The 27,851-nt window shown below is 35.5% G+C and overlaps 1 protein-coding gene across 1 annotated transcript in view; it reads right to left on the bottom strand.

Annotated features, from left to right (window-relative positions):
• Positions 1 to 5,984: 5,984 nt before the first annotated feature.
• Positions 5,985 to 27,851, bottom strand: part of TEK (TEK receptor tyrosine kinase) — a 167,224-nt gene continuing 145,357 nt past the window's right edge. The window contains exons 20-23 of the mRNA XM_074280794.1: positions 10,563 to 10,603; positions 9,119 to 9,215; positions 8,006 to 8,105; positions 5,985 to 7,013 (exon numbers count right to left, since the gene is read on the bottom strand). Of these exons, the coding sequence (XP_074136895.1) occupies positions 6,939 to 7,013; positions 8,006 to 8,105; positions 9,119 to 9,215; positions 10,563 to 10,603 (313 nt within the window). The 3' untranslated portion in view covers positions 5,985 to 6,938. The remainder of the gene's footprint in view (positions 7,014 to 8,005; positions 8,106 to 9,118; positions 9,216 to 10,562; positions 10,604 to 27,851) is intronic.

The following is a 27,851-nucleotide window of genomic DNA, read 5'->3' as shown; positions in this document are numbered from 1 at the left end:
TCTGGATCATGGGAGTAAAATAGCCATAAATTAGATTGGTGCTAAAAATAGTTTTTACATTTATATAAATACAATAAAGCTTGATTTTAAAATGTTAAAAAAAAAAAAAAAACAACATTCTTAGCTCACAAACCTGTTTAGGATCCCAAGGAGAGGTCTTCATGCTTATTTTATGTCCTACAGTTGGGATAGAGAGAAATACTGTGAGTCTTATACCAAACTACACAATAAAAGAAAAATGACTTGAAAGCAGGTAATTCCATCCTATTTGATATACTTATAGAATATTAGAGTGGAGCTATATGGGATCTTAAAGGCATTTGAATCTAACCCTCATTTTAGATAAGGCATGGAGAGGTTAAGTGGCTTACCCAAGGGCAACAGTTAATAAATTGAGAAAGAAGGATTTATGCTCATATCTTCCTGACTCAATAACTTCTAACCAGTATGCCACTTTATTGTCTTAACTTTGAAGGAGAGAGACTATAGGGTAAAGCTAAAGAGGGAGCTTATCTGATACAGATAACTTTTTTTTTTAAACTTTAGGGGCAGGTAGGTGGTGTGATGGAACTGAATTCAAATATGTTCTTAGATGCTTACTAGCTGTGTGACTCTGGGAAAGTAACTTAATTGCCTCTGTTCCTCTCTTCTCCCTCTTCCCCCCTCCCCCCCAAAAAAGAAATTTTAGTCCTTTTCCTGTTAAAAATATTTTAAAATATAATAATTTATGCATAGTGTGAGGTATTTTCTCCTTAAAATTGCAACAGAGAACAGGGAATATGCAGAAAACTCTTAGCCCAAGAATTTTTAACCAGGAAATTATAGAAACTGTTGTTTTGCTTTTAATGTGTATGTGTACAATATAAATATGAATATTTACAGATAAGTATGATTGTTTTCTTTATTTTGTGAAAAATATTATTCTGAGGAGTCTACCAAAGGGACCAATGACACAATTTAAAAAGGTAAAGAATCTCTGTACAAGCTAATGTAAATGGAAAGGGGTATGAAAGGAGTAGTAGCCTAAGCTATAAAAAGTGAAAAGAGTCAAAGTGTCTTCTGAAAAGTGTGAGATTTCAGTGATTTCTAGAAGATGAAAAGAATATATAAATTGAGAATAAGAAATGTGAAGATGAGTTTAACAATGGAATCAGGGTTTCAAAGGCAAAGGCTGGACCTGAGGAGACAAGTATTCCTAAAGCATAGGGCTGAGCTGCAAAAGTAGTAAAAATGGAAAGAACCATGGTGATGGAAAAGTATTTTAACGTCTCTAGAAAGTAACTCTGAATCATAAGAATTTTAGGAGGTAATCATGGGAGTAAAATAGCCATAAAATAGATCAGATACTCTTGTTCAAGATTCCTATATCCCAGGGTCTTATGATGTCTTTGAATGGCATCAGTGATGGGACATCAGGATCTGCTTCAATGTATTTTCCATTCTCTAATATCCTGCTTCGGAATTTCAGGAAGTACAATTGTTTGCCATAAGGTGTTAGAGGAGAGATGAGAGATATAAAATCATTTGATATTAAAAAATCAAACAAACCAAAATTCCCATACATAAAGGTTAAGAATGACCTACATCCAAAAAAAAAATTACCTATATCTAGTACACACACATGTCAACACCCATATACATCTATATACATTTACACTTATTTTTGTTCAGTGGAATCTGAATCTTCATGACTCCATGGACCATGGCTGTTCATAGAGTTGGCAAAGGTACTGGAGTGGTTTGACATTTTCTTCTCCAGGAGATCCAGTAGAACCTTTTGTCTAGGCAATCAGGGATAAGTGACTTGCCCAGAGTTACAGAGCTGCAAAGTGCCTAAGCCTGGATTTGAAGTTAGATCTTTTTGACTTCAGTCCTACTATTGTGCCCATTGAGCCACTTTATATATCTATATACAGATATGAATATTAATTTAAATATTAACTAATTTTTGAGATCTCCCAGAGAGATTTTCCTTTACATGTGCATAACTAATATATCAAATTACCTCTTTTGTAATGTTTGGAACTGAATATTAGAACAGAAATTTATTTTACTTATGCAATAATATGCATGGCAGCAAATGGTAGATATTCAATAACATCAACCATGTCAGTACACATTCTGATCACTAATAAATATGTTAATATGTTTAATACAATAGAAAATTCACAATAGATTATTTTCTCTCTCTCTTTTTTTTTTTTCCTGAGGCTGAAGTGCCCAAGCGAGAGAAAATACAGGACAGCCAAAATAATGCAAATTTAAGATCATTTATTGCTAGCTAGAAACTAAACTCCACCAAAACAGGGGAGTCAGCACAGAGACACATATTTATAATTCCTTTCCCAGACAGCAGTAAGATAATATTTCTTTAAGTTTTATGTTTATCAAGTTGTCAAGGTCTTAAGGCTGTATATCTGGGGGTTGTATGGGCCTGCAAATGGAAACAGAAAACACCACCTGTGTGTTAGGGAGCGAAGAGCTGGCAATATAGTTCTGACTGTAGACAGAGCTGAAACAGAGACCATTTCAAAGCAATTGAGTGACTAACCCAGGGTCACACAGCTAGGAAGTGTTAAGTGTTTGAACCATATTTGAATTCAGGTCCTCCTGACTTCAGGACTAGTGTTCTATCCACTGAACCACCTAGCTGCCTCACTTTCCTTTCCTTTTACATGATTATTTAAGATTATTTAAGATATTCTCAAAACCAAATATAGTGAATAGTGGGCATTATTTGTTAAAACTCTAAATTCTGTTTTATGTCAGAAAGATGAAGAGTGATATTACAGATATTGTCTTATAATATGTGATACTTTTACATTACAGTATTGTTGAAGGCCATGACTCCAGTGATGATGCAACTGCCTGCATGGAACTGATCTTCTGCAAGGTTAAAGGTGATGCAAAAAGAAATGATCACCACAAAAATCACTTACCTCACAACTTGATGAGTCTCCTAAACCTCCACTGCTGGCAGTGGTGTTTTCTTTTTCTTTGTCTTTTTTGCTGAGGCAATTGGGGTTAAGTGACTTGCCCAGGGTCACACAGCTAGGAAGTATTAAGTGTCTGAGGCTAAATTTGAACTCAGGTTTTCCTGATTTCAGGGCTGCTGCTCTATTCAAAAAATACATTCTTTTTTTTCTTTTCTTTTTTTTTTTTTTTTTTTTTTTTTTTTTTTTTTTGCTGGGCATTGGTGTTTTCCAACAAAATTTTACCTACTGTTCTTTTCAAAGAACAAAAGCTCCTTATCCCCTAAAAAGCAAAATTTTAATTTATTCTATAACTCAAGTTGGGAAGGAAATGTTCTCTTAAAATTGTATTTCTTTGCATTTGTGTTTTACAGTATTGAGCTATATAAGCTGTGTAACTATAAATAATTTTAGTGGAAATAAAGTTAAGAACCTTTTGTGTACCTATAGAGTTGGAAGAATACCTACTGTCATTTCTTCAAGCTAATTTTTAAATTTACCTTTTATTTATTGAACTTTTTTATTATTGTTGCTAAAATTGTATCACTAAAGGACAATTCATGAAAGTATTCAGCAAACTTACCAATATTAAGATTTGGAGGAGGGAGGAGAATGACAGTATGTTAAAAAAAGAGAGAGAGAGAGAGAGAGAGAGAGAGAGAGAGAGAGAGAGAGAGAGAGAGAGAGAGAGAGAGAGAGAGAGAGAGAGAGAGAGAGAGAGAGAGAGAAAACTACTCAACTTTATTTATATATTAAGGCAAACATGCTAAATTTGTATACGAGATTAAAACCTGTCTTTCCAACATACATTTTCTTTTGTTGGCTATTTTTTAATCAAAGATAGTAAAAGAAATTCTAAGTTTAGGTGAATGGGTAGATTCTACTCATAAGTATCTTTGACTATGATTTTCATTAAAATGAGTCTATCACTCATTGTAATTACAATTTCTTATTAATTCTCAAATTGATTGCCTCAGGAACATTCATTCTTCCAATGGCATATAAACTGTAAGCCCACTGTCCTAAGGGTTTTTTATATTCAAATTTTAATGGTATTTTACTAATTACATGTTAGCATTATTTATAAAATGACTAATTACCCAGAAGCTATTATCTCTCAAACTTTTTAAACATCACATTATCAACCTCTCATGATAGGACAAAATCTAATTAATCTATCTATATAAATTAATGATTGCCATTGTTCCTCTAATTTAAAAACTTTTAAAATTTGTATCTTCAAATTTAAATTTTTTTGCAATTAGCTACCTGGAATACTTTTGGGCAACATCTTTCTCCATTTATGTCAAATAAAGGATTCAACTGATTTTAATATCAACAAAAATAAAAGTAGGAAGAGTCTCATTGCTGGAATTATGATATATTGGTACACTCAAATATATATGTATGGCTTTTTGGATTATTCTTTTGATTTTTAACAATTATAAACTGTTAACCAAATAAGCATAGATCTTTGGTTAGCATCTGCTTGTCATTTCAGCCAAAAGGCAAAGGGTATTCTGTATTCTGTTTCAGTTTTCCAGGGTCCTCTGTTGTAGGCCAGGAGTCTAGTTTTAATTGTATATTGTCTTTAGGCAACCAGACATACCTTTAACAAACCTACTTTTGTTATTATTTTAAATTATCTAAAAATTATGTTGTTATTGTATTTCTACAATAGTGCAATATATTGTTTCATGTCTTCCAAAGTGGAAAGCTAGATATTTGAGCAAATAATAAGTTAAGAGCTTTCTGTAATACATTGCAGATACTTATTAATGCTTTCAGTCTTATAATCCTTGGATGGTCACCATCAAGTTGAACTACTATTTCATTTCTAACATCTCAAACTATTCTATTTCAATAGACATTCTTATCTAAGTTGAAACTCACCTTGAAGAGCAGGCATCACTCATATCTTGTTATCTTTAGTCTTACTGTATCTCAGAACTTCTGAACTCAAGTGATCTACCAGCCTCATTTTAAGATAATCTCAGTAACCTGGTATTTTTTTATTAATAATATTTTTTTATTTTTATTATATATTTTTTTATAATATTATCCCTTGTATTCATTTTTCCAAATTATCCCCCCCTCCCTCGACTCCCGCCCCCCGATGACAGGCAATCCCATACATTTTACATGTGTTACAATATAACCTAGATACAATACATGTGTGTAAATACCATTTTCTTGTTGTACAATAAGCATTAGATTCCAAAGGTACATGTAACCTGGGCAGACAGATATTAGTGCTAACAATTTACATTCACTTCCCAGTGTTTCTTCTCTGGTTGTAGCTACCTCTGTCCATCATTGATCAACTGGAAATGAGTTGGCTCTTCTCTATGTTGAAGATAATCCACTTCCATCAGCATACATCCTCGTACAGTATCATTGTTGAAGTGTATAATGATCCCCTAGTTCTACTCGTTTCACTCAGCATCAGTTGATGTAAGTCTCTCCAAGCCTCTCTGTATTCCTACTGCTGGTCATTTCTTACAGAGCAATAATATTCCATAACTTTCATATACCATAATTTACCCAACCATTCTCCAACTGATGGACATCCATTCATCTTCCAGTTTCTAGCTACAACAAAAAGAGCTGCCACAAACATTTTGGCACATATAGGTCTCTTTCCGCTCTTTAGTATTTCTTTGGGATATAAGCCCAGTAGTAGTACTGCTGGGTCAAAGGGTATGCACAGTTTGATAACTTTTTGGGCATAGTTCCAAATTGCTCTCCAGAATGGCTGGATTCTTTCACAACTCCACCAGCAATGTATTAGTGTCCCAGTTTTCCCACATCCCCTCCAACATTCATCATTATTTGAGTAACCTGGTATTTTGCCACTACCTCTGCCTAACTAAAGGACAGTGTCGTACAAGGGATAGTGCAAAGATGCAACAGCCAATCTTGGACCCAGGTCTTCCCCTCTCCTGCAGAAAGAAAACCTGTAGGAGATGTTCAAAGTATAAATAGCGTACATAGCAACACACAGAATTTTACTTTATAAAGGATAGGTAAAACATTTATTCCCTTATTAAATGACTTCATTCAGTGCAATGTAAGCACATAGTACAAAAAAGGAAAAACTTACAATTATATCAAAACTTATTTTTACAATGTGTAATACATTTATGGAAGTTCATTCTGCATGATAAATACCATGTGGCATCCTAAAATAACTGTGTTTTCTATTTCTTAAAACTAAGCACTGCTTATGTGCATCAATTTGACTGGGGGAAAAAGTTGTTAGCTAAACATATGAATTGGGGAATGCAAAATATTTTTAGAATTTTTTAGTAGTTCTAAAGATACTTTGGTCTAGCCACTCTACATACAAAATGAATTTGAATCAGCTATTGAAAGCTGCTTTTCTAAATGGATCTGTGTTCAGAGACACATGATTAAAGTGTCATATGAACATGAATGATGTCAAAAGATCATGTAGAGAAAGGAATTCATAAACTATATGAATGATCAATTTGACTTCTCCCTCTACTCAGTGTTGCTTTCTGGCTTAATAGATTTAAAATACCAGATATTTCTTACCCGATTTATCATTGCATTAAGTTTATGGCAAAATTTTAGATTATTGCTATAAAACATTTCTTTTGTTATCAAGATAATCTTAGAGAAAACAAAAACAAATCTAGGACAGTAATAAAAATGCATGACAATAAATGTGTTTCCATGGACCTTTCCAGAAGGGGTCCCTTTTCTAAAATAATATATTATAGTATATGAAAATGTATAACAAGAATTCTTAGTCTTAACACAATCTTACTCAAAACAGTATATACAGTCTATAGTCAGAGTCTATTGTAAGATATACACATAGGTATCTGTAATGAAAGTGTTTCATACATACAGAAGATATACACATTTCTACATTCTATATCACATTGCATGCTACAAAATCTGGCTTTCCTGAGGAGTGATCAAAGAAGATGGTCTCTCCTAAGCAGCCTCTTCAGCGGAGCAGTCTATGCCTGCATAGGTAAACTTCTCATAAAGAGTGGTATTCACATAAGTCTGGAAGAATAAGAACAGTTTACATTCATAGGTTATATCTGTAACTGCACTATTTTGTTAGAAAATAGTCACTTGGGGCAGATAGCTGGTGTAGTGGATAAAGCACCAGCCCTGAAGTCAAGAGGACATGAGTTCAAATCAGATCTCAGACACTTAACTCTTCCTGGCTGTGTGATCCTGGGCAAGTCACTTAACACTGTCTGCCTCAATTTCTTCATCTGTAAAGTAAGCTAGAAAATGAAATTGGCAAACTACTCCAGTATCTTTGACAAGAAAACCTCAAAATGGGATTATGAAGAATTGGATATTCTTCATATTCAAAGACTTTGTTATACTCCTTGCATAAAAAAATAATTATAAAGATAACAATATGGAATTTTATAGAGCATTTTATGGTTTGCAAAACATTTTTTCATAAATTATCATGTTTGATCAACTCTCACAAAGTTATAAACTCCTTCAGGAAAGATACCATATAAGGCATCCTTTTTTCTTATTGTATATGATTATGATGGAATGTTATTGTTCTATGGAAAATGATGAGCTTGTTGCTCTCAGAAAAACCTGCAAATCCTCCATGAACTCAAGCAAAGTGAAATGTACTGTGTATAAAGTAATAGCAATGTTGTGGGGCAATCAGCTGTGGATGATTTTGCTATTCTCAATATAGAATGATCCACAACTATTCTGACAAACTTATGATGATGCATACCCAGAAAAAGAACTGATTTGGTCTGAACACAGATTGAAGCATAGTATTTTTTATGTACTTTATTTTTCTTGAGGGTTTGTTTTTTTGGGGGGAAGGAGATTTATGTTTTCTTTCACAATATGACTTTTATGAAAATATTTTACACAACTTCACAAAGAGAAAGGGAGAGAATCTGGAACTCAAAAGTTTTTTTAATGTAAAATATTTTACATGTAACTGGGAGAAATAAAAATATTAAATATAAAAAAAGAGTGCAAGCTAGGAATGCTTTGATCCTTACCTTTCGTTCATCTAACATCCTGTTTAAGGACACAAGAATCTGAGCAAATGATGGCCTCTCATAAGGTTTCTCACGCCAACACTGTCTCATTAAGTCATACCTTTGAATATGAAAATGTGAAATATTAAAGACAATTAATTCTGTTAATATCTGGAAGTGACATCAAAAGCAAAGGAATAGTAACATATGATCTCTCAACTGAGGTATCAAATTGTTAGAGTAGTTGAAGTTTTTCTGATATCTTCCTACCTCCACCTCTATATAGATTTCCTGCCTCCCATATTCTACTTAGTCTATATCTCATTTCTTCTAAGTTACTGTTCTGTTTACATGCCACAAATTCTTCCCTACTTATCTCCCAATGGTAATAACCAATTGTGGCCCAATGTTATCATTAAGTATTTGGACTGATATCCTTTCAATGATTGAAAAGTCTTCAAAAATCAAAGAAATTAATCTTTAATGCTGATATTTCAAATACTGGCAGTTCAATATGATATTTGGGGAAAGCAAAGATTTCTAAATTATTTACTCAATCTATTATTTCATCAATTTTACATAGAAACAGGACTGGGTATGGGAATATTCCTAAAGTAAAATCATTTTCACAAAAGGAAAATTTAGGCTTATGATGGTTGGGAATTAAATTAGTACTAGCTAGTCCTGTAGTATGATGGAAGCAATGAAGAATTTCCATGGGAAAAGAAGGTTGCCTAAAGAGAAAAAAATGCAATTTCTCAGAGATATAGATTTCGCTGTATAAAGTCTGAAGATACCATGACCTCTTGCTCTCAACTATCTGTCCCACTCTAATTTTCACCTTAAGTGATCACTATTACCCTTCTTAAATGTCTAGAATTGTCTTCTGTTCAGTTTCTATTCTTTATAGATAATGTGTTCCACTGATGTGAACAAGCATAGATTTGTTGTATATAAGCACGGATTTCAGTACTGTGTACATTTTTTGAAATTTCCTTTAGTTTTGGACCCAGAAAAAAATTCCTTTGGTTTTGGACCCACTTTACCTTTAAACAATGACTTTTATTACTTAGCAATATTGTGACCCAGTAGACCTGGAGCCTTAGGCAGTGTTAGATTAGTGAGCTGACTTACACCTCATCATCACAATTGAGGGGTTTTTCCAATCTGTAGCCCTGTGGGAGCTTTTCATAGAGTTCTGCACATGTCATCCCACAATATGGGGTGCCACCTAAAAGACAGGAAATGGATTTTTTGTCAAGCGCAATCTGTCAAGAATCTGAGCTACAAAAGTTGGTGGTCTTATCTTTTGGTTGAGTAAAGCAATACTGGAGGTTTAAGGAAATTCATTATATAATGATCTGATATTATACAGATTAGGTAGGCAGAAAGAAAAAGTGAGAAAGGAAAGAAAGCAGAAGGATTTATTAAGTGCTGATAAACAGTCAATATACCTTTATCAAAGAGTTCCTTTATATGGCTAGTTTTCCTAGGCCATTTAACTATTCAATGTGTGGAGTTGAATTAGATTTGGAATCAGGAGACCGAGTTTGAAACCTAATTCTGCCACTTACTATCTGTGTGACCCTTACTATATGGATTTTCTTTCTGAACCTCCATTTTTTCTTCTGTAAAATTAAAAAATTGGACTAGATGGCTTCATTGTCCCTTTCAGCTCTAAATTTGTGATATGATTGTGTATTATTATTTATTAATATTGTTTGAAACCTACTCTATGTAAATAGAGGTTGCTTTAAACTCTGAATGTCACCCTGATTTCAAGAACTATACAGGAATACTAGAAATGGCAAGAAATTTTAGGTTCCCCCAGGTTGAGATATATTCAAAATATTCTTATTTGTTACCTATAACCAAGTCTTATTTGGGGTCCATCTAAGCTTGTGTTTTGGCTTTATTCAATTCATATCCATCTCAATCTACATTGGTTTCAAGTTGACCTCTCAGCAAAATTACTTAACTGTGTACAGTGATTTATATATAGGTTCCCTTGTCTAAATCCTACATAATGTAAACTTTCCAGAGCCAGATGGAAAAGGAGCTAAACCTCTTTTCCAGATTGTTCTCCTTTACCAAATAGTCTAATAAGTTTTTTTCTGAAACTATTTTGGATTTTTTTCTCATGAACAACATTATACTGCTTTTTAAAAATTCAATTTCCACATAGCTTATATTAATTTTATAAAATAAAAATTTTCTTTTCTTCTTTTTGGTATATGGGCCAAAAACATATACCTTAAAGTATATGTTGTGTTCATTCTAAAATTATTGACTAACTTTTCTGTTTCTTTTAACTTTTCATATGAGACATAAACCTTTATGATGATGATGATAGAGCTGATGAAAGTTACTCTTATATAGACATTGATTGTCTCAGATGGGCATTGGAAGGGATTTTCAAAAAAACAAGCTTGCAAATATGGGAATCTTAAAAAGAAGTTTAATTAAATTATGATTAAATCATTATTAAGAATAACAGATATAAGGACACATTTCTAATATTTAGGATGTCATGCAATATACCTATCTCTATTTATATATTATACATGAAGATACTCACCCAAACTAACAATTTCCCATATTAATACACCATAGGACCACCTGTAGAAAGACGTCAAAGGCTTCAATCAATTAGCAAACAAATGAAAGGAAGCCATATACCATACTCCTTAAAAATGCAAGGTTTCCTTTTTTAATGAGGCTGGAAGTTCTATGTTAATAATTGGTTGATCTAATTTTTAAAATTTATTGATATTTTTATATCATTCATTTCTAAAGAGATTACTCTCCCTTCTCTTGTAAAGTATTTAGCACACCATATTTTGCATAAGAAGGATGAAAGAATATTTGTCAAGTAGGTGTTATAAACAATAAATAGAGATTTTAACACAGTTCAATCTTGACCGATTTGATGGGATAGAATTCATTCCTGGAATCTATCACTAAAACAGTGTATCTTATTCAATAGATAAAAAGAGATCCCAGACTAGAATTGTATGTTAATAATGTGAGAAAATTGTTTAGGAGAAACCATTAAAAGGCAAAGAATGCCAGAGTATTACTTAGATTTTGAAAGATTCTAATTATAACCCAGATTTTGAAACAAAAAACCCATAGCATAAAACTCTTCTGAGAAAGTTGGTTCAAGAGGCATAGAAAGTTCTCAAAAATAAAATTTTAAAGGCACAAAAATAAAAAATTCAGAGGATAAAGAAAATGGGAAGCTATTTAAAGAAACTAATGTGATGCATAGATAATTTATATAAAAGAAAAGAACAGGTAACAGGAAAATAATGGCTCATATTTATTGAGATAGATTTTCACAAGAATCTTGGGAAGATGAATACTATGACTATCCACATATTATAGATAATGAAAACACCAAGGTTAACTTCTTGAGTTATACAGATGTAGGAGTCTGAGGCAAGATTTGAACTCAGATCTTCCTCATTTCAAATTTGATATCATGACTATTGTCAGTTAGTTACCTCAGTGCAAGTGACACAGTCTTGTTAGACCAGTGACAAGAGGATAAAGCTCATAATAGCTGAAGTTGTTTATGAATCTTATAGATTATCTCAAAGATTATGTTGGACATGAAAACAAAATAAGGTCAATGTAAAGAGCCAGAACTCTGAAAAGATGTACTTGAATCTAGGTCAGCAATGTACTTATAGTATACATATACTTAGTAGTTAGCATGATGATGTAATAGTTCTCTAGTTCACACATACATACTGTGCTGTAATGATAAAATTACAAAAAGGTATATAAGGGCTAAGAAGGCCTGGAAAAGGGACATTCTATCTTTGACCATTCTGTTGGCTTTCCTGCACTCTTCCACTAAGATCAAGACTGGGCCAGAATAAAGACTCTGGATTATATTCTTGACCATTCTCATGGTGTTTATCCTGCTGAGACCAAGACCCGTCTGAAGGACCTCCAGAAAGCTATTCTGGACTTTACATTTTGGTGACCAAACATGGGGCTCTCGGTGAGGTCCTATACAAATCAGCTGGATTTTAATCTTGTAAAGCAAAACACAAATCAGCTCAAATTCAGCTGAGTTCAGTGGAGAAGTGCCTATGACTGGAAATAGGGTGAGTATAAAAATAGATAAGCAGGAAACTTTGGTAAGGGCTAAACTAGTCACTTTCATTTTTTAGCTGAAATGGGGCAAATATTAAGAAATGAGTCTTCCTTCCCCACCTCAAGGGAAATATGCAGAATGCAAAATTAGGTTAATAAAGAAGCAAGGTCTGCTTGGAAGCAGATCACAGGACTCTTAAATAAATTAGAGTACACGTCTCCTTGGCTATCTAAGGAAGAAAAATTAGAGCCAGATTTGTGGGAACTAGTGAGAGTTATAATTAAACATTATAAAGGTATGGGTCCTGATTCAATTCATGGAAGAAACATTCCTTATGTACAATATAATACAATTGGTTTTAAAGAATCCCACAAGTTCCAACAAAGCAGCTAAAAAGCAAGGAGAATTGGACAAGAATAGCACTGATGAACTTAAGGGATGTGGTGCTTCTCACTTTCATAGCTCAGTTACACTTGAGCAGGCACCATTAGGGCATTCCCCAACTCTTGACCGTCCTCCCTCAATTTTGCCTTCATGGGTGAAGTGAGGAGGAGGTAGAGAAGGGCAGTGACACCATTAGCACCATCCATGCAGCAGTTTTGTCCACCCCCTATGACACAATTACAAAGGGCACTAATTAAACCTAAAGAGGAAGGACAGTATATATCTGACTTAAAAATAAAAGCATATCCTGTGATTGAAGAGTTTGACCCTTCAGGTCAAGAAAAAAGAAAACATGCTCCATTTAATCTAGAAATTTCAAAAATCTGAAAAAAGCTTGCATTCTTCATGGGTCTACATCATCTTATGTTAAGATGTTATTAGAGAATTTGGCTTTTGAAGTTTTAACCTCTAATAATTGGGAATCTATAGTAAGGACTGTTTAGAACCTGGACAAAACTTGCTGTGGCTTTCTGCAAAAGTGAACTCTGTAGAATACAAACCCAATGAAATAGGTAACCTGGAGTTAATATACCAGTCACCTGTGACCAACTAATAGGTGTAGGTCACTATGCAGACACTTTAGTGCAGATTAATTATAGAAGATGAACTAATTGCTCCAACAAGTCTTCACAAAAATAGCACAAGGTCCAAATGAACATTTTGATGATTTCATGGGACAGCTACAGACAGCTGTCATATGAACTATTAGTGAAAATATAGCAACAGAAATTATGATAAGACAACTTGCTAAAGAAAATGCTAATAAAGTTTGTAGAAGAATTATACTAGGACTACACAAGGATGCTTCTTTAGATGAGATCATAAGAAGCTGTGCCACAGTGGGCACAAATACCACTTCTCAAGATCCAAACATGGGAAGACAGAGTGCTTTTGGCAAGGGACTTCCAGAGAGAGTTGCCAATGCTTTTAATGGTAAAGTAGGGCATCTGAAAGCTCAATGTTGGCAGAGAAAACAGGGTGAGAGAACAAGACCCAAAACCCTATGTACAAAATATAATAGAGTCTTTCATTGAGCATCAGAATATAGAATGAATGTAGAATGACTCAGGGAAATGGGAAGCAGGGACGAGCACCAGAGCCCCAGGCAAAAATCACTTGGAGCATGATAGCAGCTGATGTTACACCCAGAGAGTTCTTAGGTCAGTACTCCTACTAGATCAATCAGTCAAAACGCAACTTGATATGAGAAAGGGATTAGATAATCAAATCAGCCAGGAAGCAATCTGATGGGAGAAAGGGATTACAATGGGGAAGAATAGAGTTGAATGCAACTGGAACTACTGAGATATCCCCTGGAGAGGTAAGATCTATGCCTGTTCAGCCTATGAGTCCTTCAACTCCAGGCACAGTAGGCTTGACCATTTCACCTCCTGAGAGTGCTTACAAAACAGTGCTCATTCATACAAAGGTGTGGGAAATTGGGGAATGTATAGCTAACATCTTAGTCACTAATATAGGTAGACAATGTGTGACTTATTAACCAGGAGAAGTAGTAGCATCAGGTTTATTGATACGTAGTCCTAATAGGCAATTTGGTGATATTTGCCCAGATTTTGACTCCCAGCAACAGAATTCAGGAATACTTTGGGCTGCAGCTATTACAGCTGACTGTCCAATGCTCACTATCTACACAAATGGCATATCATTGAAAGGGTTGGTAGACACAGGTGCAGATCGTACAGTCATTAGAGATGCCAACTGAGCTAGTCATTGGCCAAAGATTAAGACAGACACCTATATGTCTGGTATAAGAGAATCAATAGCAGCTGAAGTTAGTGCTACCCCTTTGAGATGGATATTTGAAAGTGAAACAGGAGTTTTTATTCCTTTTGTAGTAGAAAAACTCCCCATCAATCTATGGGGAAGAGACATCTTACAACAGTTATAATTACAATGGAGTAATGGCTTTTTAGGCAGGGATGCTGTTGAAGGCCCTGCATTCTCACCTGTTCCCAGTCAATGGAAAACTGATACACCAGTGTGGATAGAACAGTGGTCCTAAGCAAGTGATAAAATTCAAGCCTTATTAGATATAATACAGGTGCAACTTGACCAAGGACAATTATAACCTTCTCTAAGTCCTTGGAATTCCCCTATATTTGTTGTAAAAAAGAAATATGGAAAATGGGGATGTTGACTGATTTGAGAAAAGTAAATGAACAGATAGAAACTTTGAGAATTCTTTAGCCTGGACTTCCATCTCTTACTCAGTTACCTAGAGAATGGCCTTTATGGGTTACAGACATTAAGGATTGTTTCTATTCTATCCCTCTGGATAAGAAGGATATGAAAAGATGTGTCTTTTCAGCACCAAGTGTTAATTTAGCTAAGCCTTATAAAAGATATGAATTTTTTTTGCCACAGGAAATGAAAAACAGCCCTACTATAGTAGTATGTTGCTGCTGCTCTTACTCCAGTAGGTAAAGCATTTCCAAAAGTTATGTTATATTACATGGACGAGGAGCAAGTGTTAGAAACATGTCTACAAAAGACCATAGAAACACTAAGGAACTACAAATTGCATATAGCTCCAGAAAAAAAATCAAAGACATGCTCCTTTTTAATATTTAGGATGTGAAGTATATCTTAAGGTGCTCACAGTACAAAAGTTTTCTTTAAGAAAAGAGAGATTGAACACCTTAAATGACTTTCAGAAACTTGATAGGTGATATGCAATGAATACATCCAGTGTTAGACTTAACTTACATGATATTTTAAGGGGAGACAATGCTTTAATCTCACCACACCATCTTACAAAAAAGCTCAAGAGGCTTTGAGAAATGTTTAGATGGCTTTATCCAATGTGGTTGAAAGAGTTACTCAAAAACCCTTGGAAATATTCAGTTTTTGCTACAAAAGAGGCACCTCCAAAAGTCCTTCATCAAGGATACAGTATGACAGAGTGGGTGAATCTCCCAGCATAAGCAGAACAATGTCTTATTTCTTACCCAGTGCTTGTGACTAGAACCTTATTAAAAGTCATTAAGCAAATAGTACAATTATCTGGGATAAGATCTAACAAGATATACTCCTTTTATACTAATATACAAATTAATGTATGCTGTGAAATCATTCCAGAGTGCTAAATTTTATTAGTCACAGCTCCAAATTTTATACATGGGTCTCCATTAAAAATAACCTGGCAATATATATAATTGGCGATAGATCATTGAAAAAAAGGTTTCTAAGGTTCCTCTTAAAGGACCAACTAAATTTACAGATGCATCCAAACATAATAACATTTGTGCTGTATACTCTCATGACTTAACTATAGAGTAGACAGAACTCCTTTTCAGTCCACTCAGCAGAATGAATTGTATGCAATCATGCTAGCTCTTACTTATTATCCAGGAGATGTAAATATAATATCTGATTCAGCTTATTGAATAGGTGTGGTACAAAGAATTACAACAGCCCAAATAAATTTGTAGCCTCTAATATATATCAGCTCTTTAAGGAACTTCAAGAGCAAGTGAGAAAGCACCCAGGTAAGATTTATATCTTGCATGTCCACTCTCATAATGGACTTCCAGATCCTATTTTTTATGGAAATTCAAAGGTAGATAGCCTTCTAACCCTGTTAGCCAATACTCCTTTATTTCAGGCAGCCTAAGATTCTTATTCTAAATATCATCAGGTTGTCCAAGCTTTATGTTTGCAGTTTGGAATAACAAGAGAAGAAGCTAGGAGCATAGTAAAAGCCTGTACAGCTTGCCTTCCTTTCCATGCTCCTACACTCCCTCCAGGGAAGAACCCTCATGGTTTGAGACCTAATGAAATTTGGCAAATGGATGTGACCCATTATAAATCTTTTGGTCGTCTATCTTTTATCCATATTGTGGTAGACACCTTTTCAGGATTCACATTTGCAATGCCAGCAGCAAAAGAGACAGCCCGAGTGGTCACTGAATGCCTTATACAAGCATTTGCAATTATGGGTGTGCCACAAACAATAAAAACAGACAATGGACCTGCATATACATCTAAACATTTTACACACTTTTGTGCACAGTATAAGATTTTACATACCATGGGCATACCCTTTAATCCTCAAGGGCAGGCAATAGTAGAGAGAAGAAACAGAGCTATTAAGACACTCCTCCAAAAACAAAAGAAAGGGGGAGCCACGGGTAACCCTAGAGAACTTCTAAATTTAGTTCTTTATACAATTAACTTCTTGATTTTTGACAAAGATGCACTGGCTCCAACAGATAGATTTTATATCCTACTGGAAGAGCAGTGTTCAGTGTGAGCAGCTTCACTATCTTTAGATAATCGTCAGCTGATGTGGAAAGGTCCAGAAAGTGGTGAATGGAAGGGACCAGATAGATTAACTGCTTGGGGAAGAGGGTTGGAGAAGGAATCAGATGGGTGCCAATGAGCCATATTCGCTTTGTCCATCAGAGAGAGACAGAAAAAGAGAAGACCCTTTAAACAAAGGGAAAAAAAACCCAAGAAACATCAGATGGTTCCATCTCTGACTACATGAGCCACTGAAAAAGCATCACTGCTATGAGACTGATGAAGGACTTCAAAATCTGCAGGAATCATTGGATTTCCTGACACATGATGAGACTGTTGTAGGACTTCAAAATCTGCAGGAATCCCTGACACATGAAGTAATGGACAAAAGATTGATTTTGGACTATCTCTAAGATTTATGGACATGTATAATTCCTCATGTTGATTTATATTGTTTGTTACAGAAGAGGACTTCTCATAGTATATAGAATGATGAAGAAATTCTCATCACTGAAGTTTCTTTGTTTTTCTTTATCAAGGAGAATAATATCAAACTAAGAAGATTAGATAGATAAAAAGGGAAGGATAGCAAAATTGCTTAATAAAGAGTTGAAACCACTGACAACTAAGAAAATGGTGAGACTTGCAATGTATCACTTTAAGTCCCCAAATTTGGATGAATTATATTCTAGAGAGCAAAGAAAACTGGCAGATGTTATTTTATCTGTGATCATTCTGTACTGAATGTACAGGCAAATCTTGTCCTAATTTTCAAAAACTGAAAAGAGAGATAGACTTTAATTTATAGATCAATGGATTTACCTTCAATTCCTGACCCAAATTCTAGAATATGCTGTTTAAAATATTTGCTTTTCTAACAGAGTTACAAGACTATAAAGGAAGAATAATATTATAGATATAGTATACTTAGGTTTCAGTAAAGCATTGGCCAGCATCTTAAATGTTATATAAGTAAGATGAAGAGGTTTAAATTGCTAAGTGGAGTTAGAACTAATGGAATAGTTAGATAAACCTAAAGAGTAGTCATGTTAACATGTAGGGGAATGTCCCGGGGATCTAACCTTGAGTAAAATTAAATTTTTTTACTCTGAACTTAAATAAAACAAACATTTCTGTAATGTCCAGGCTAGCTTTCTGAAGGTCCTCCAGATGAGCCTTTGTCTCAGCAGGATGGTCACCATGAGCATGGTCAAGAATAGAATCTAAAGTCTTTATTGTCTCCTTCACACTCTGACTCACTCACTTTGACTCTGACTGAGTCCCCAGTTTTCTCAGCCCTTAAATATATTACAATCATTACAGCCTACTAAATATATGCCAACTAGAGTGGTTATATTATTATATCAAACTAGAGTGGTTATGTAATTATATCATACAAGATATATGTGAACTAGAAAACCATTATTTCATCAGTTCCACTGAGTTAACACCTTGCTGTAAATATCCTTGTTTCAAGTATAGTTCTGCAGAGTTCCAATCTTCTACACATTTCCATAATTAACAAAGTAGAATATGGGGGGAAAGGTGATTGCACATGAAATTGCAAATACAAATTAATATCCCTTTTAAATATATAATAAAGTTTTGCGTAACTTTCTTTTTGTTCATTCTTTTTTCTTCTCTCTTTCCCTTCCCTACCTTAGAGCTGGCTACCATTAGACATTTATTTGTATTTGTGTGTGTGTGTGTGTGTGTGTGTGTGTGTGTGTGTGTGTGTGTGTGTAAAATCATTCTATACATATTTTATTTATCAGTTCTTACTCTGAATGCAAATAGCATTCATAGGTCCTTAATTTGGATATTTCTAACAGTCAAAATGATTTAGTCATTAAAAGTTGTTCAGGAAAAAAAAATACTATTACTGTATACAATTTTTTCTTGGTTCTGTTCATTTGGCTCTTTTTATTTCATGCAAATCTGTCCATGTTTTTCTAAAATCATCAAGATCATTATTCCTTAAAGCACAGTGGTATTTCAACACAATCATGTATCAGAGCTTGTTCAGCCATTCCCCATTGATGGGCATTACAGCAATCTCCAGTTCTTTGCCACCACAAAGAGAGCTTCTATAAATTTGTGGTGGCAAAGAGAGCTTCTATAAATATTGTAGAATATATAGTTTCTTTTCAATTTCCTTAATAATCTTTGAAAACAAACCTAGTAGTAGTATTGCTGGGTCAAGGTATAAGACATTTAATAACTCTTTGGTTATGATTCCAGATTGCTTTCCAAAATAGTTGGTTCAGTTCACAATTACACCAATAATAAATTAGTGTCCCAATTTTTCTATATCCCCTCCAACATTTGTCATTTTTCCCTTCAATCATTTTAGCCAATCTAATAATTATCAGTGGTTTGGAATAAGACATAGATGATTGCTCTATTAAATTTACAAAAGAAGATAGAGCCAATTCACCAATAAAGAATCAGGATCCAAAAGAATAATGAATTGAATCTAATGAAATTAATTTTAATATAAATAAATTTATAGTTCTATCCTTGAATTTTCAGGCATTTAGGTGGTATAGTGGATAGAGTGTTGGGCCCAGGGCCAATAAGTCCTGAGTTCAAATCCTATCTCAAACATTTACATTTGGGCATGTCACTTGAGCTTGTTTTCCTCAGTTTTCTCATCTGTAAAAAAGAGCTAGAAAAGGAAATGTCAAACTACTCCTTTGCCTAGAATATACCAAATGAGGTCATAAATCATATTTAGATAATTTATAATTATTTATATATAATTATCTAATTAATGAGAACTTCAGCCTCAAGATGAGTAACAAATGTGACACGGTTTTTAAAAATGTGATCTTAGGCATAGTGTTCTGAAATCAATCCAACTGAGCTCTACTCTGATCATAGCATAAACTGCTATAGGTATTGTGTTCAGTTTACTTTTGTAGAAAGGACATTGACAAACTGGAATTCAACTATAGATGGGTGACTAGGATAGTGACTAATATTGAAATCTATGATATATGATAATACCAAAAGATTGAATACAAAAGCAGTGGGGTTATTAAACTAATAGAAAAAAAGACTTATGTGCAGTGGTGGTGGTGGTCATTATAGCTGCTTTCAAATATCAGGACAGTTATGTTGTAGAGAAATTTAATTTGTCCTCAGAGGGTGGAAGTAGTAAAAATGGTTGAAAGTTGTAAAGGGGGGGGGGGCAGCTAGGTGGCGCAGTGGATAGAGCACCAGCCTTGAATTCAGGAGGAGCCAAGTTCAAATCTGGCCTCAGACACTTAACACTTCCTAGCTGTGTGACCCTGGGCAAGTCAATTAACCCCAGCCTCAGTTAAAAAAAAAAAAAAAAAAAAAAAAAAAAAAGGAAAGTTGTAAAGGGCTGAAACTCTGAGTTTATGCATTGGGGTCAGACAACCGAGCACTTAAGGCTAATTACTGATTGGACAATACTCTATTAGCATATGCCTGGGAAATGGCCCTTCCCACTATTTTGTGCTGGTTCAATCTTTTGATGTACACAGAGAATTGTGGGACGGATTAGAGGGTGGAGTAAGACAAGCCAGAGTCACTTTGGTGATAAAGAAAGAGAAAGGAGGTCATGGAGATTCTGCATCCGTCCAATTCACTTCTACCCCTAAAAACCAAGAATAAAGACCAAGGACTTTTGCTTATCCTAACTCCGGCTGATTCTAAGGTATCCAGTTTGCTAACTCAGTCTTCACATTTGGTGCCCAACGTGTGGACCAACAACCCTAATTTCACTGAAGTGACCAAGAAATAGAGTGAATGTTTCAAAAGACAAACAGGGAACTTATTTTATTAAAAACTAAACTAGTTACTCTCATTTTCTAGCTAAAATGGGACAGATATTAGGAAAAGATTCTTTTCCACCCCCAAACCCAACCCCACTCCAAGGAAGATCTAATAAAGAGACAGGGTTTATTATGACTTGGGAGCAGATTGATGGACTTGTGGATACATTAGAACGTAGGTCCCCTTGGTTCTTCAAGGAAGAAGATATAGGGGCAGATAACTGAAAAATAGTAGATCAACTATGTGAATATTATAATGATAATGGTCCTGATTCAATTTCCAAAGAAACTTTCTACATATACAATGTAATACAATTGGCCTTAAAGAATCCTGCAAGTTATAAAAGAAAAAGAAAAGTTTTAAGAACAGCCAGATGAGGAAAAAGAGCAAGACAAAGGACAGATTAATGGCAATATCACCAAAGGACATGAGGAATTAAGTGAGGTTCAAGGGGATGGTGATTCTCACTCTCAAAGCCTAGCTTCAACCCTGCCTACACCAGAGCAGGTCCTTGACCCCGCCCCCAATCAACTTTACCTTCCAGGATGCAGAGAAGAAGAGTAGTGGGAGGAGCAGTGATATCACCAGCACCTTCCTCCAGCAATAACCCCCTCCCCTATGACAAGATTGAAAAAGGCACTACTTAAAGTCACAGAAGAAGGGCAGGATTTAGCTGATTTGAAAAAAGGAATGTATCCTGTGATTCAATAACTTAACTCTTCAGGTCAGGAAAGTAGAAGATACACTCCTTTTGATATAGAAAATTTCAAAGACCTGAAAAAAGCTTGCACTCTTTATGGGGCTACAACAGCTTATGTTAAGACATTATTACAGAATTTGGCTTATGAAGTCTTAATCCCTAGGGACTGGAAATCTATAGGAAGGACATGCTTAGAACCTGGACAAAATTTGTGGCTTTCTAAATATAGTGAGCCCTGTAGGATACAAGGCCAACAAAATAGTCATAGTGGAATTAAACCTCTAATAACCCTATGACCAACTAATAGGTGTAGGTTCTTATGCAGATATTTCAGTACAGATTGCTACCCCATAGCAGCATATGAGCAAATTGCTGCTGCTGCTATCAAAGCATGAGCTTTTGTCCCCAATAAAAACAACAAGGGAGAGGCCCTCACAAAAATAGCACAAGGGCCAAGTGAACCCTTTGCTAATTTTGTGGGGCAAGTTTGCAGACAGCTGTCATACAGACTAATGGTGAAAATGCAGTAACAGATATTATGATAAGGAAACTCGCTAAAGAAAATGCTAATGAGGTTTGCAGAAGAATTATACTAGGACTATGCAAGGATGCTCCTTTAGAGGAGATCATAAGATGCTGTGCCATAGTGGGCATAAATACCTTTTATAGCCAGGCTAGGATGCAGACTTTCCAAGATCTGAACATGGGAAGGCAGGGTCCCTTTTGGAAAGAGAGACTCATCAATGCTTTCAATGTGGTAAAATAGGGCATCTAAAAGCTCAATGTTGGCATAGAGACAGAGTGAGAAAACAGGATGGGAAAACAAGACCCAATACCCCATGTCCAAAATGCAACAGAGGCTTCCATTGGGCATCAGAATTCAGGGAAACAGAATGAGGGGCCCAGCCCCAGGGCCCAAGGCAATGATGGGGCATGATGGCAGTCGATGCTACACCCAGTGATTGCCTAGAAGTTCAGTACCCAGACATAACCAATCAGCCAGGAAGCAACCTGGCGGGAGAAAGGGATTACAATTGGGGAGGATACAATTGTATGCAGCTGGGACAACTGAGATACCCCCTAGAGAGGTGAAATCTGTTCCTCTCCAGCCTATGGATCCCTTGCCTCCAGGCACAGTAGGCTTGACCATTTCACCTCCTGAGAGTACTTACAAAACAGTATTCATCCATTCACTGATGTGGGTAACTCAGGAATGTGTAGATAATATCCCAGTCACTAACACAGGTAGACAATGTCTACCTTATCATGTCTAACTTATCAACCAGGAGAAGTAGTAGCATCAGGTTTACTGATACAGACCCCTAATAAGCAACCTGGTGACAGTCACCCACATTCTGACTCCAAGCAACAAAATCCAGGAATATTATAGACTTGCAGCTGTAACAGCTGACCAACCTATGCTCACTATCTACATAAATGGCATAGCATTAGAAGGATTGATAGACACAGGTGCAGATTGTACAGTCATTAGAGGTGCCAACTGGCCCAGTCACTGGCCAAAGACTAAGGCAGACACTTATATAAGCGTCTGGCATAGGAGGATAAATAGCAGCTGAAGTTGGTGCTACCTCTTTGAGATGGATATTTGAAGGTGAAACAGGAGTTTTTACTCCTTTTATAGTTGAAAAAGTCCCCATCAATCTGTGAGGAAGAGACATTTTATAGCAATTAGGTTTAAAAATGAGTATTCCAGATTTTTAGGCAGGGCTGCTGTTGAAGGCCTGCCAACACTTTCACCTGTTCCTATCCAATGGAAAACTGATACACCAGTGTGGATAGAACAGTGGCCCTTAGGTAGCGATAAAATTCAGGCTTTATTAGACATAGTACAGGAGCAACTTGACCAAGGACACTTACAATCTTCTCTAAGTCCTTGGAATTCCCCAGTATTTGTTGTAAAAAAAGAAATCTGGAAAATGGAGGATGTTGAATGATTTAAGATAAATGAACAGATGGAAACTATGGGAATTCTTCAACCTGGACTTCCATCTCTTACTCAATTGCCTAGAGAATGGCCTCTGTGGATTATAGACATTAAGGATTGTTTCTATTCTATCCCTCTAGATAAGCAGAATATGAAAAAATTTGCCTTCTCAGTGCCCAACATTAACTTAGCTGAGCCTTATAAAAGATATGAATGGAAAGGGAATGAAAAACAGCCCTATTATGTGTCAAATGTATGTTGCTGCTACTCTTACTCCAGTAAGAAAAGCATTTCCAAAAGTTATGTTATTACATTACATGAATGATATATTAAGATATGAACCTGAGGAACAAATGTTGGAAGCATGTCTACAAAAGACCATAGAAACATTAAGGAATCATAAATTGCATATAGCTCCAGAAAAAATTCAAAGACTTGCTCCTTTTCAATATTTAGGATATGAAGTATATCCTAAGACACTCACTACTGAGTTTATTAAGCTTTCCTTAAGACCAGAGAAGCTAAACACCTTAAATAACTTTCAGAAATTGAAAGGAGATACCCAATGGATGTGTCCAGCCTTAGGCTTGACTACCTATCAATCATTATATGACATTTTAATGGGAGACAGTGCTTTAAATTCACCATGCCAGCTTACAAAAGAAGTTCAAGAGGCTTTGAGAGAAGTTAAACTGTCTTTATCCAATGTGGTTGAAAGATTCATTCAAAAACCCTTTGAAATATCAGTTTTTGCTACACAAGAGGCACCCACAGCAGTCCTTCATCAAGGAAACAGTGTGAACCTCCCAGCATAACCAGAACAAAGTCTTACTCCTTACCCAGTGCTTGTGGCTAGAATTTTATTAAAGACCATTAAGCAAGTAGTACAATTATCTGTATAAGACCTGACAAGATATACACCTTTTATACTAATGCACAAGTTAATGTGTGCTGTGAAACCATCCCAGAGTGGCAAATTTTATTAGCCATGGCTCCAAATTTTACACACGGGTCTCCATTAAAGATAACCAGATTGTTACATAATTGGTGATGGATTCTTGAAGAAAAGGTTTCTAAAGTTCCCCTTAAAGGCCCAACTGTCTTTACAAATGCATCCAAACATAATATTTGTTCTGTATACTCTCATGACATAACTATAAAGAGAGTAGTCAGAACTCCTTTTCAGTCTACTCAGCAGAATGAATTGTATGCAATCATACTAGCTCTTACTTATTATCCAGGAGATATAAATATAATATCTGATTCAGCCTATTCAGTAGGTGTGGTACAAAGAATTGCCATAGCCCAAATAAAATTTGTAGCCTCTAATATATATCAGCTCTTTAAGGAACTTTAAGTGAGAAAGCATCCAAGTAAGATTTATATCTTGCATGTCCACTCATAGTGAACTTCCAGGTCCTATTTTTGATGGTAATTCAAAGACAAATAGCCTTCTAACTATGTTGGCCAATACTCCTTTTTTTCAAGAAGCCCAAGAATCTCATTCTAAATATTATCAGACTGCTCGAGTTTTATGTTTACAATTTGGAATAACAAGAGAGGAAGCTAGGAGCATAGTAAAAGCCTATATAGCTTGCCTTCCTTTCCCGCTCCTATACTGGCTCCAGGGAAGAACCCTCTTGGTTTGAGACCCAATGAAATTTGGCAAATGAATGTGACCCATTATAAAATTTTTGGTCATCTGTCTTTTATCCATGTCGTAGTAGACACCTTTTCAGGATTCACTTTTGCAATACCAGCAACAAAAGAGACAGCCTGAGTGGTCACTGAATTCCTTATACAAGCATTTACAATTATGGGTGTGCCACAAGCAATAAAAACAGATAATGGACCTGCATATACTACTAAACATTTTGCACACTTTTGTGCACAGTATAAGATTTTACACACCACTGGCATACCCTTTCATCCTCAAGGACAGGCAATAGTAGTGACTCCAAAATCAAAAGAAAGGGGGAGCTAGAGGCAACCCTACAGAACTTCTAAATCTAGCTCTTTATACTATGAATTTCTTGATTTTTGACAAAGATGCCCTGGCTCCAGCAGACAGATTTTATAACCCACAGGAAGGGCAGTGTCCAGTGCAAGCAGCTCCATTATCTTTAAATAATCGCCAGGTGATGGAGAGACCCAGAAAGTAGTGAATGGAAGGGAACAGATAGGTTAACTGCTTGGGGGAGAGGGTTTGCTTGTATCTCTACAGATGGAGAAAGAATCAGATGGGTGCCAATGAACTGTATTTGCCTTGTCCATTGGAGAGAGACAGAGAAAATCCTTGAAACAAAGGAGAAGACCCAGGAAACATTGGGTGGTTTCATTGCTGACTGTGCCCACCACTGAAAGAGGATGGCAGTTATGGCGTTTGACTCATGGACATCAAAAATTGTTGGACTTCAAAGCCCTCAGGAATCATTGGATTCTCTGAGACATTTTAAGACTGTTGTAGGATGTGAAAACCCTCAGGAATCGTTGGATTCTCTGAGAAATGATAAGACTGTTGTAGGACTTGAAAACCCTCAGGAATCGTTGGAATTCTGAGAAATTACAAGACTTTTGCAGGAGTTCAAAATATGCAGGAATCACTGGATTCCCTAACACAAGACTGTTGCAGGACTTCAAAAATTTGCAGGGATCATTGGAATCCCTGAAATGTGAAGCAATGGACAAAAGATTGGTTTTGGACTATCTCTTGGTTGCTGAAGAAGGCATATGTGTGACTTTTGTTTACATATTCTCCTAGGACTTCTGGAAATCTTTTGCAACACCATGTTGATTTATATTATTTCTTATATCAATACTTGTATGTACAGTTCATGTTTGTTACACCACACTGAGCCTGCACTGGCTGTGGAGAGAGTCATCATTAATAGCCTATTATTGCTATGTGTTTGTGTAATACCTCTCATACTGATGGGTTTGTGCATATCTGTTTCTAATAAGACCCTTCAGCCCAGAAACTTGCTAGCAATATCTGGCTTGACTCCCTACTTCCCTTTGTTGTTTTTCATCTCCCTTCCTGAGATGTCAGGGAGGGCATGATTATCTGCTTTTTAGTGCTTTCACCTCCTTTCCTGAGAAGTCAGGGAGGGCTTGATCATCTCCTTTTTGGGGTTGTCACCTCCCTGAGAAGTCAGGGATGATGTGACCACCTGTGTTTATAACAAGAGAAAGCGGGAGATGTAAAGGGCTGAAACTCTAAGTTGATGCACTGGGGTTGGGCAACTGAGCACTTAAGGCTAATTACCAATTAGACAATGCTCTATTAGCATATGCTTGGAAAATGGTCCTTCCCACTATTCTGTGCTGATTCAATCTTTTGGTGTATACAGAGAATTGTGGGATAGATTAGGGGGTGGAGTAAGATAACCTAGAGTCACTTTGGCAGTAGAAAAGGAGAAGGGAAATCGTGGAGATCCTGCATCCTTCCAATTCACTTCTATCCCTAAAGACCAAGAATAAAGACCAAGGATTTTTGCTTATCCTGACTCCAGCTGATTCTAAGGTATCCAAGGTGCTAACTGGGTCTTCACAGAAAGTTTTATGGAGGCAGATTTTGGCTCTCCATTAACAAAAATTTCCTAACAATTAGAGCTCTACAGAATGTGGCAGCAATTAAGGTTAGACCAACATCTTACATCATAAACCAAAATAAATGCTATATAATATAGACATATGACCATATTAAAAAGATTATATAAGAAAAAGCATAACAAAGAAGAGAGGGATAGATAAGAGGGAAATTTTATGCCTAAACAATGGACAATAGACAGGATCTCAGAAGATAAAAGAAATAATTTTTATTACATAAATTTTTTAAAATTGCACAAAGAACTCCCGTGCAACCAAAATTAGAAAGAAAACAGTTAAATGGGAAAATGAGAATCTTTACAGCAAGTTTCTTTAATAAAGGTATCATTTCCAAGATATCTAAGCAATCTCTTCAAATTTATAAGAAAATGAGCCATTCCCCAATTGATAATCATTGAATTATTTGAACAAGCAGTACTTAAGGGAATAAAAAAATCAACCTATCAATTCTCATTAGAAAAAGATTTTCTAAATGCATATTAAAGCAACTCTGAGGTATCTCCTAATATCCAGCTGTTTGGCAAAATTGACAAAGGGGGGAAATGGCAAATATTGGAAGAACTACTGGAAAATAGGCATATTGCACATTTTTGCACTAATATTGCTGTGAATTGGTCTGGTCATTCTGGAAAACACTTTGGAATCATGCCCTAAAAGTTACTAAATTTTGCTTATGTATTCTTTGGCCCCTCAGTATCATTAGTGGGCCTGTACACCTCTCACCCACCCACTACCACAAAAAAAAAATAAATAAATAAAAAAGAAGTAATGTCTTATACGTACAAAAACATGTATAATACATTTTAAAGACAAAGAACTATAAATTAAAGATTTGCCTATCAATTGAGGATGGTTAAAGAAATTATTATATTAGCCTAATGGTGTATTATTGTACTTTATGAAATGATGAAAGAGAAATTGAGATAGCTTCAGAGAAATAAAGGAAGACATGTATGAAATGATGCAGAATGAATTAAGTGTTTTCAAGAGCATA

This window comes from Sminthopsis crassicaudata, chromosome 1 (assembly GCF_048593235.1).
Source record: "Sminthopsis crassicaudata isolate SCR6 chromosome 1, ASM4859323v1, whole genome shotgun sequence".
In the NCBI taxonomy this organism is placed as follows: Eukaryota; Metazoa; Chordata; class Mammalia; order Dasyuromorphia; family Dasyuridae; genus Sminthopsis; species Sminthopsis crassicaudata.
Note: the sequence above shows the minus strand (reverse complement) of the source record. Positions and strands in the feature narration are given on the sequence as shown.